This window comes from Epinephelus fuscoguttatus, linkage group LG3 (assembly GCF_011397635.1).
Source record: "Epinephelus fuscoguttatus linkage group LG3, E.fuscoguttatus.final_Chr_v1".
Classification (NCBI taxonomy): Eukaryota; Metazoa; Chordata; class Actinopteri; order Perciformes; family Serranidae; genus Epinephelus; species Epinephelus fuscoguttatus.
Window position 1 is genome coordinate 2,329,275 of NC_064754.1, and position 10,510 is coordinate 2,339,784.

General features: G+C 41.8%; 2 protein-coding genes across 2 annotated transcripts in view; both read left to right on the plus strand.

Moving 5' to 3' along the window:
- Nucleotides 1-4,915, plus strand: part of LOC125886166 (E3 ubiquitin-protein ligase TRIM21-like) — a 28,337-nt gene extending 23,422 nt beyond the window's left edge. The window contains exon 2 of the mRNA XM_049572171.1: nt 3,252-4,915. Within this exon, the coding sequence (XP_049428128.1) occupies nt 3,254-4,897 (1,644 nt within the window). The 5' untranslated portion in view covers nt 3,252-3,253 and the 3' untranslated portion in view covers nt 4,898-4,915. The remainder of the gene's footprint in view (nt 1-3,251) is intronic.
- Nucleotides 1-10,510, plus strand: part of LOC125886176 (zinc-binding protein A33-like) — a 73,637-nt gene that overhangs the window by 19,785 nt on the left and 43,342 nt on the right. Inside the window, exon 4 of the mRNA XM_049572185.1 lies at nt 8,820-9,721. Within this exon, the coding sequence (XP_049428142.1) occupies nt 8,820-9,721 (902 nt within the window). The remainder of the gene's footprint in view (nt 1-8,819; nt 9,722-10,510) is intronic.

Consider the following 10,510-nt stretch of genomic DNA (forward strand, 5'->3'; position numbering starts at 1 on the left):
TGAAAACTATGGCTGGGTAACTGAACTAGAAGCTCAGAGAGGCGTATAGGACTGCGACTCTGAGTCCTGATCTCAACTCTGGGTTGTCAGGGATTTAAATTACTAATAAAGTTTGCCAGGTTCCTAGAAATGAGAGCAGCTCCATCCAAAGTGGGATGAATGCCGTCTCTCCTAATAAGACCAGGTTTTCCCCAGAAAGTTTGCCAATTATTAACGAAACCCAGATTGTTTGCTGGACACCACCTGGACAGCCAGCGATTAAATGATGACATGCGGCTAAACATGTCATCACTGGTCAGATTTGGGAGGGGTCCAGAGAAAACTACGGAGTCCGACATAGTTTTTGCAAATTCACACACCGAGGCAACCATAGACATATATACATAGATGCCGCATTGGCTGCCGCTGCCTATCAGAGCCGACGTCCTCGCCGGCCGCCATCTTGGATGGGTCTCGCTTCGCCTCCACAGTGCATTCACTTCTATTGAGGAAGGAGCTGTATGCACAAGTAAAATAGAATAACTCACTGAATTTTCAACTGATTTTCACAAGGTTTGGTTTGTTACAAACGGCACACGTGTAGTTATGATACAGGATGCTTTCGTACATTAAAAATGCAGGATTTCATGCTTTAATATATATAATATATATGTGTGTATATATACATATATATACATATATATATATATATATATATATACATATATATATGTACACAGTATTTATATACTGTATAAACATACTGTATAAACACAATATACACAATACAAAACATAGTATAGCATATTATGTATAGCACACCTGTATCTTTTTTCAAATTATCTTGACCACAGTCCCATTTTCATAGTTATAATACCAATACCAAAATTAATTTCAGTGTTTATGTAAATATTGAAAATGTTTTTTACTACTTTGAGGGATCACAGCAGTCAGTGTAATAAGAATAAGAAGAACTTTATTAATCCCCAAAGGAAATTTCAAAGAAGTCTGTAAGATCATCTATTTAACAAAGAATTATTAAGTCTTATGGCTGTGGGTATAAAAGAGAGTGGGTATGTGTGAGAAATAAACTCAATCAACGGTCAAGCTTTTTCTTTATTAAAATATATTAATAAGTTTATTAATATGCTATACTATGTTTTGTATTGTGTATATTGTGTTTATACAGTATATATGTGTGTGTGTGTGTGTGTATATATATATATATATATATATATACGTGTGTGTGTGTGTGTGTGTGTGTGTATATATCTATCTATCTATCTATCTATCTATCGCACTCTGGGGTTGAGGTGAATAAAATAACTGTGTTGTGATCTAAATAACATGCTGTTGCTATCTGCAGAAAGTATTAAAGCATGAAATCCCGCATTTTTAATGTACGAAAGCATCCTGTATCATAACTACATGTGTGCCGTTTGTAACAAACCAAACCGCGTGAAAATCAGTTGAAAATTCAGAGAGTTATTCTATTTTACTTGTGCATACAGCTCCTTCCTCAATAGAAGTGAATGCACTGTGGAGGCGAAGCGAGACCCATCCAAGATGGCGGCTGGCAAGGACGCGCTCAGGCACTGGATGTGGCGTCTATGTATATATGTCTATGGAGGCAACATTCATTTTAGTGACCTCCGATTGGTGTAACTGGGTGTCATTGCCGCCGACGTGAATAACAATCTTACTGAATCTACGTTTAGCTTTAGCCAGCAGTTTTAAATTTGACTCAGTGTCGCCCGCTCTGGCCCCAGGGATACAGCGGGTATCCTCAGCGGGTGTGTCGCTGAATGGGGAAAAGCAGTTGGAAACATGAACAGGCTGGTGGTGAGCCGTGGGCTTCAGCTTGGAGCTGCGCCTCTGGCGAACAGTTACCCAACCTCCCGGCTGAACGGGTGTTACCGGAAGACCGCTAGCAGAGGCTAAGGCTATGCTATGTGGCTCCATACTGGCTACAGGGGGCTGGCTAACTACCGCAACTACTGAATGATTTTCCATGGTGCAGAGCCGCGCTTCCAATTCACTGAGCCTCGCCTCCAACGCAGCAAATAAGCTACACTTGTTACATTTACCACTGTCGCTAAAGGAGGCAGAGGCATAGCTAAACATTTGGCACACCAAGCAAGAAAGAGCAGAAGGAGAAGCCATCGCTAACTGTTAAGCTAATGTAGCTACCAAGGCTAATAATGTGCAAACAACAGCTAAGAGATTAGCAAGAAAGTCGTTAAAAGGAGAGCTATAAGTGCTTAAACAGGACTAGTGTGGGTTAAGACTTGAAGTAGATGTTAAAGCAACTGAAGTGAGAGAGCAGAAAGCAGGCTGGTAGAATTCACGAGAGCAGTACAGAGATGCTGTCACAGAAACACCGGAAATGACACAACTCGCTTACCGCAATATGTCAGCACGTCAGCCATACCAGTGGATTTTTCAAAGCTGCTGTTACGCAACATAGACCAAGTGCTGCCACTAGCGCTATATTCTTTAGCTGTTTCACAATAAAGGTTTTCCACCAGAGAACCAGTGAGAGGCTTTTACTGTGAAGCAGCTAGAGGAAATTCAATGATATGCTTTAATATAAACTGATCTACACAACAAGATGTGAACACATTTAGTGCTGCGCTGCCAGAGTGATGAGCTTGAGCTTGTCAGCACGACTTAAATGGTCGCAGTTGCTAACAGCTCGGTGCAAGTCAAAACACAGTATATATAATTTAAAATAACTTAACCTAAAATATATTTGAGGTTATTTAGAAGAAGAGTGATCCTACTTCATTCCTTTAAAACAAATAATTCAAACTGTATTTTAAATACAATGTTTTTCTTTTCTTTCCCACTACATGTACAGATATGGCTGCTGCAAACTATCTGCCATCTGAAGATCAGTTTCTGTGCCCCATCTGTCTGGATGTATTCACTGATCCTGTCAGCACACCTGACAGGATCAGTGACAGTGTCTTTACGACAATACGCGCTAGAGCTCATGGGAAATGTAGGCTTCATTCCGGCAAAACACTACCGCTTTTGTCCACAGGGTCGCCAAAATCAACTCAAAATGAAAGTTCCTTGTAGGGGCTTTAAGTGATTGCAGTTGCTCACAGCTCAGTGCAGGTCAAAACACAGCATGTATGATTAAAAATTACTTTGCCCAATATCAAAGGTTATACTAAAAGACCAGGACTAACATTCCTGTCAGTCGAAACAAATAATTAAAATTGTGTTTTGAGTAAAATGTTTTTTCTTTCCCACTACATGTACAGATATGGCTGCTGCAAACTATCTGCCATCTGAAGATCAGTTTCTGTGCTCCATCTGTCTGGATGTGTTCACTGATCCTGTCAGCACACCATGTGGACACAACTTCTGCAAAAACTGCATCACTAAACACTGGAATATTAGTGACAGGTGCCAGTGTCCTTTATGTAACGAGGTTTTTACCACAAGACCTGATTTGAGGGTCAACACTTTGTTCTCTGAGATGGTCGCTCAGTTCAGACAGTCAGCTCAACAGAAAGCCAGCAGCAGCAGCTCACAGCAACAAGTGTCCACACCAGGAGAAGTTCCCTGTGACGTCTGCACTGGAACCAAACTGAAGGCCCTGAAGTCCTGCCTGGTGTGTCTGGTCTCCTACTGTGAGACTCACCTGGAGCCTCATCTGACAATGTCAGGCCTGAAAAGACATCAGCTGATCGACCCTGTGGAGAACCTGGAAGACAGGATGTGTACGAAGCACGATAAACCTCTGGAGCTGTTCTGTAAGACCGACCAGACATGTGTCTGCATGCTCTGCACTGTTTTAGACCACAAGACACATGATGTTGTTCCTCTGAAAGAAGAATATGAAGAAAAGATGGCCGAGCTGGGGAAGACAGAGGCTGAAATTCAGCAGATGATCCAGAAGAGACAACTGAAGATTCAGGAGATCAAACACTCAGTCGACCTCAGTAAGAAAGATGCAGACAGAGAGATAGCAGAAGGTGTTCAGGTCTTCACTGCTCTGAAGGAGTCTGTTGAGAGAGGCCTGAATGAGCTCATCAAAATGATAGAGGTGAAGCAGAGGAGGACACAGAGACTGGCTGAAGCTTTAATTAAAGATCTGGAACAGGAAATCTCTGAGCTGACAAAGAGAAGCACTGAGGTGAAGCAGCTCTCACACTCTGAAGACCACCTCCATCTTGTCCAGAGGATCGAGTCCCTGAAAGCCCCTCGTCTCTTGAAGGACTGGACAAAGGTCAGAATCTGTCCATCTTCACATGAGGGGACTGTGGTGAAAGCTGTGTCTCAGCTGAAGGAGACACTTAATAAAGAGATCAAGAAGCTGCTTGCTGAGTCTGAGCTGAAGAGGGTCCAGCAGTATGCAGTGGATGTGACTCTTGATCCTGATACAGCATATCCTAAACTCATCCTGTCTGATGATGGGAAACAAGTGAAATATGGTGATGTGAAGAGGAATCTCCCAAACAACCCAGAGAGATTTTCTCGTTATTGTAATGTTTTGGCAAAACAGAGTTTCTCTTCAGGCAGATTTTACTTTGAGGTTCAAGTTAAAGGAAAGACTAAATGGGATTTAGGAGTGGTCAGAGAGTCGATCAACAGGAAGGGAGACGTCACACTGAGCCCTCAGAATGGTAACTGGACTATTTGGTTGAGAAATGGAAATGAGTATGCAGCTCTTGCTGACCCTACGGTCCGTCTCTCTCTGAAGTCTCAGCCTCAGAAGGTGGGGGTGTTTGTGGATTATGAGGAGGGTCTGGTCTCCTTTTATGACGTAGATGCTGCAGCTCTTATCTACTCCTTTACTGGCTGCTCCTTCACTGAGAAACTCTTCCCATTCTTCTGTCCCTGTCTTTATGATGGTGGTAAAAACTCTGCACCTCTGATCATCTCTCCTGTCAGAGTAAAATAATCACTTCTCTCTTGTATTGATTTATTTCTTTACTTCAGGGAACAACTGTCCATATTTAGTGTGAATCCTGTATAGTTTATATCTTACTTTCTAAGGAATCTGTTCACTGTGCTGATGTACACGTTTATTATTTGTATCCCATCACACAGGCAGCATGTTAATCTGACACTTTCATCTCTTCAACTCTGCATCATGACACAAACTTTATGTGGAGAATATCTATTTAAACCTGTGTTAAACCCACAGACATTTACTCTCACTGACAGAAGAAATCACTGTTTGTAAAGATGCCAAATATGTCAGGCTGCAGTTTGACTTTGAACAAATTTGGGAAAAAATACTACAAATTTTTCTTTTTGATTTTTTACTTGATTAATTTGTCTGGGAAGTGGTTTGATAATTACTGGTGACTTTGGACAGGTTTAATGTGTTTTTGGATACTGGTGAGATGGTTTATGAGTCACAGAAATCTGTAAATATCTGATTATTAAATAAAATAAACTAGTTGTTGAACACAAGGCCTGAGTAAGCAGTGACTTGAATATTAAACACTGAACAGAAAATCCTGGTTTATACATAAGTTGTATTTCCTGACAAACACACTGTGTTTCCTGTGGCTGCTTCACAATAAAAGCATCAAGTTAAACTTCAGGAAGGTTACACAGTACAGACTGTTTAAAGTCATTTCCAGTTTGAAAATAAATGTGTGGTTTTCCTATTTCCTTCTCCTGTTTTCTGCTCTGCCTCTTCATGTCTGTGACTACGCTGACAATAACAAGAACTGCTGTTTTATATGTTGCTCAAAATTCTGCATGAAAATCATCATGTTTTTGTTTCAGTCCTTTCAAGACAGGTTTAAAGAGTTCATCAATTGTGTCAAAATGGTGCTGGTGTTATTCAGTGCAACATAAACAGGTAAATACCATAAAAACCTCAGTGCTGAGTTGACAGTTGCTCGTTGCACTACAGTAACAACAGCAACAAGCTTCCACTTCCTGGTGTTATGGCACAGAGCGACCACTGGATGGACCACAACACAAAGGAACAACCAGCATGGAGTCACTGTACTGTTATCCAAACACTGACACACCTTGATGAGGCCTTTGGGCTGCTGGTAGTACAGAGTACTCTTACTCTCCCACTTCTTGATTCCTCTTATTCAGAAATAAGTTGTACTGTCTTCAGTTCATGTTGAGCCATGTAGAACTTTTATGTGATAAAATCATGACCAAACACGAGGAGGAACAAACCTCTCCAACAGAGCTGCAGTGAGAGGTGGAGTGAAACCGGACAGACAACATTTCAACAACAACACAGCAGAGTCTCTGCTGAACACTGGTGAGTGCAGCTGATCATGTTTCATGTGATTTCTGCTCACTTGTGTTTTTACAGTATAACATGATGTTGCTGAGTCTGGTTCTTTTTTATCCATTGCACAGAGTAACAAACAGGAAGATGATTGATTGACTCTTCTTTGTCCACTGCATTATTCATATTTAGACGTGTTAATCTCAAAGTTGTGGTTTCATGATGACATTAAAGACTTTGAAGAAAGAGAAGCTAACGAAACATGTGACAGACGTCAGCTCTTTATACGTGTGGTTTCAGCGTTTTGCTTCAACATTTACCAGTGCCATGCTCAGACATTTTGCAGAGAAGGTGCTCAAGTGGAAAAAAGGGAATACCTTTAGCTTGTTTTTTGGATACTTAAAGAGCTGGTTTAAACAAACAAATTAACAAACAAAACAAAACAAAAGACACAACAGTTTACACATGCAGAGTGCACCCTGCTGGGAGGTTTCTATCCGCCAGCACCAGAGGGTTTCTTGAGCAGGAGAAATGTCTGTCTGACATATGAGTTGTCTCAGTCTCTACACTACATGCACCTCGCAGCTGCTACACATTCACTTTCTACAATCATCATTTATTTATAACATCCAACAACACGTCACAGTCAACAAATCTTTGCAGTGAATTGAAAAATGCTGTTCTCCGAATTAATGAAATAATAAAACAACAATCTACCCTCCAAATTTCAAAGTAGTCCTCTCCTCTCCTCTCCTCTCCTCTGTGCTCTTTGCAGACAGCATGTTAAAGCAGAATGAAACCATATGTCAGATTTGTTTAAACCAGTTATTATTGCTGCAGTGTGGGAGATGAAAACAATATTTCAAGTTGAGTTTTGGTTTAAAAAGACATCCATTCAGTGTCTGTCTCTGCTCATGCTGGGCAGTTGGTGAAAACGAATCTGGCAGAGTTGGAGGGAGATGATGTGATTATACACCAGACTAGCTGACTTGTTGTAAGTTAGACTCGCTGTAGTGAGATGTTTTAATAGTGGTTTAGTTTCATAACTCTGGCAAACAACGACGAGGCTCAGGGTAAACACTATTGCTAGCTGGTTTTTCATGAAGGCGGGTCAGAAAGAAGTGATGCTGCTCTGATATATCTGTGTGACAGTTTTCCTTCGGTTGACAAAATGCTCTGATTTTAGCAGGAAGCCATGATGATGGCAGAGGACCTTTTGAACGCTCTGGAGGATCTGAGAGAAGATGACTTTGAGACCTTCAAATGGCACCTGCAGCAACGTAACATCCTGGAAGGCTACCAAGCCATCAAAGTGTCCAAACTGGAGAAAGCAAAAAGATGGAACACAGTGAATGTGATGGTGAACACCTATAAACCTGATGGAGCTCTGAAGGTGACCAAGAAGGTCTTAGAGAAGATCAGCAGGAATGATCTGGTGCAGAGTCTGTCAGACACCAGCTCAGGACCACGAGGTCAGTCACACTTTTTATTTTGTATATTCGGGCAAAAACAGTGAGTTGACACGAGCAACACAATACTTGTAAAGGAACAGGCTCTTTGTACAGAAGCTTATATTCACCAAACAACAACACATAACCTGTCTCACACAGTGTCAGTGGATGTCAGTGATGATGGAGAGACTTCAGGGAACAGACGAACTTCCTCCTCTCAGAGCGAAGGTAAAGCTCAGGGCTGCCCCTGACCAAATTGGGGCCCTAAGCGAAATTTTATTTGGAGGCCCCCATCCCAAATGTATCATAGGTACAAAATGACCGTACAACAACTTGACATTTAACTTGACAACCTTTATTGGCAATAACAAATGTACTGTAGATACAGTAGTTTGGCTGTATGAGTCAAATAAAATAAAAAATTCAACCTGAAATAAATAAATAAATAAATAAATATTAAATAAAAATAACTTCAAACTGAAATAAATAAATAAACAAATCTGAGTCACAAATAGCCATCAATTACTCATCAAAAGAAAGTAACTTCCACCACCTCAATCCCCCACCCTTGATTAAACACTGAAAATAAAATAAAAGAGGGAGACAGGTTTTTCCTATTTAATCTTATTTTGTTATATTTCTCCCTCTCCCCTCTCTGGGAGCATCCGCCCTCCCGTCCCCGCACATACTCCTGAGGCTCTTTTGGACGACATGTCGACAACTCTTCACCTGCTGCAGCTCTGCAAGTGCCTGCCAGCGCACCCCTCTGATTGTTCAGATGTCGAGTGCTGTCAATCATTGCAGCGACACATGGGCGGTAAGGTCTCTTCTCTCCTTCCTCGAGCTGATTCTACGTGCGCCTCACGGTAGCGCATGTGCGCATCCATTGCGCATATGCGCAAATGCGTCCCCTCGTGCAAAATGTGGCCCCCCATGGAAGATGAGGCCCTACACACAGCGCGTGTTCTGCGTTTAGGGAGGGGCGGCCCTGGTAAAGCTGCTGTATTGTCTGAAGCCCTGAGAGACAGAGTGTAGATTTAAAGGTTGAAGTGTATGTTTTATTTCCTTGTGAGACATCATGACTCCATTATAACTGAGCTTAAGTAAAGACAGGAGAACCCACTGACACCAGACATGTGTCTGTATGCTCTGCTCTGTTTCAGACCACAAGACACATGATGTTGTTCCTCTGAGAGAAGGATATGAAGAAAAGAAGGCTGAGCTGGAGGCTGAACTTCAGCAGATGATCCTGAAGAGACAACTGAAGATTCAGGAGATGAAACGCTCAGTCAAACTCAGTAAACAAGATGCAGACAGTGAGATAGCAGAAGGTGTTAAGGTCTTCACTGCTCTGAAGGAGTGTGTTGAGAGAGGCCAGGCTAGTTTTACTGACACAATCAAAGTGAAGCAGGACACAACAAAAAGAAAAGCTCAATCTTTCATCAGTGAGCTGGAACAGGAAATCTCTGAGCTGAAGAAGATAAAGACTGAGGTGAAGCAGCTTTCACCCTCTGAAGACCACCTCAGCCTTGAACAGTGTGTCCAGTCCCTAAAAGCCCACCGATCAGGGACTGGACAGAGGTCAGCATCTGTCCATGATGAGGGGACTGTGGTGAGAGCTGTGTCTCAGCTGGAGGAGATGCTCAATAAAGAGATTAAGAAGCTGGTCGCTGAGTTTGAGCTGAAGAGGGTCCAGCAGTATGCAGTGGATGTGACTCTTGATCCTGATACAGCACATCCTGAACTTGTCCTGTCTGATGATGGGAAACAAGTGAAACATGGTGATGTGAAGAAAACTGTCCCAAACAACCCAAAGAGATTTTCTTGCTGTTTTTTTGTCTTAGGAAAACAGAGTCTCTCTTCAGGCAGATTTTACTTTGAGGTTCAAGTTAAAGGAAAGACTAACTGGGATTTAGGAGTGGCCAGAGAGTCGGTCAACAGGAAGAAAAGCATCAGAATGAGCCCTCAGGATGGTTTCTGGACTGTATGTATGAGAAATGGAAATGAGTATGTAGTTCTTGCTGGCCCTCCAGTCCACCCCTATCTGAAGTCTCAGCCTCAGAAGGTGGGGGTGTTTGTGGATTATGAGGAGGGTCTGGTCTCCTTTTATGACGTAGATGCTGCAGCTCTTATCTACTCCTTTACTGGCTGCTCCTTCGCTGAGAAACTCTTCCCATTCTTCAGTCCCCGTAATAACGATGATGGTACAAACTCTGCACCTCTGATCATCTCTCCTGTCAGAGTAAAATAATCACTTATTTCATGTACTGATTTATTTCTATTCAAGGAAACATTTAGTGTGAAAACTGTAGTTTATATGTTATTTTCTACAGACTGGTGATTGATTTCTACTGCATTAAGATTATTATTATTATTATTATATGTATCTTATTACATAGGTAACACATTCGTTTCTGCAAACTTTTGTTTCTGGTTTTAGAAGTTCTGATTCATAGTGATCTTTCTTGGTGATGACACATGTTGTATTTATTGTTTGAGTTGATGGTAACATGTCGTATTTACACGAAGAACCACAATAAAAATTAGTCTGAGAAGTTACTGTGTAATCATTGACATGTCGCAGAAATGTGTGACGTCTCAGTCTTTGTGTCCAATAAACTAAACTCTTCTGGTTCAAACACACATGATTAAAGTTAAGCAGCACCTTCTCACACACCTCACTCCTCCCACCTGTCAGGTACAGCTCCACCTTTGCTCCATATTATCCAGAGAAAACCCTGGTGCTTCCCAATAACTGTGTAAATCAGAGGGAGGAAACAAAACCTGACCAACAGAGCTGCAGTGAGAGGCGGAGCAACACTGGAAAGAGGAGAGCTGCAATGTCACACTCCAG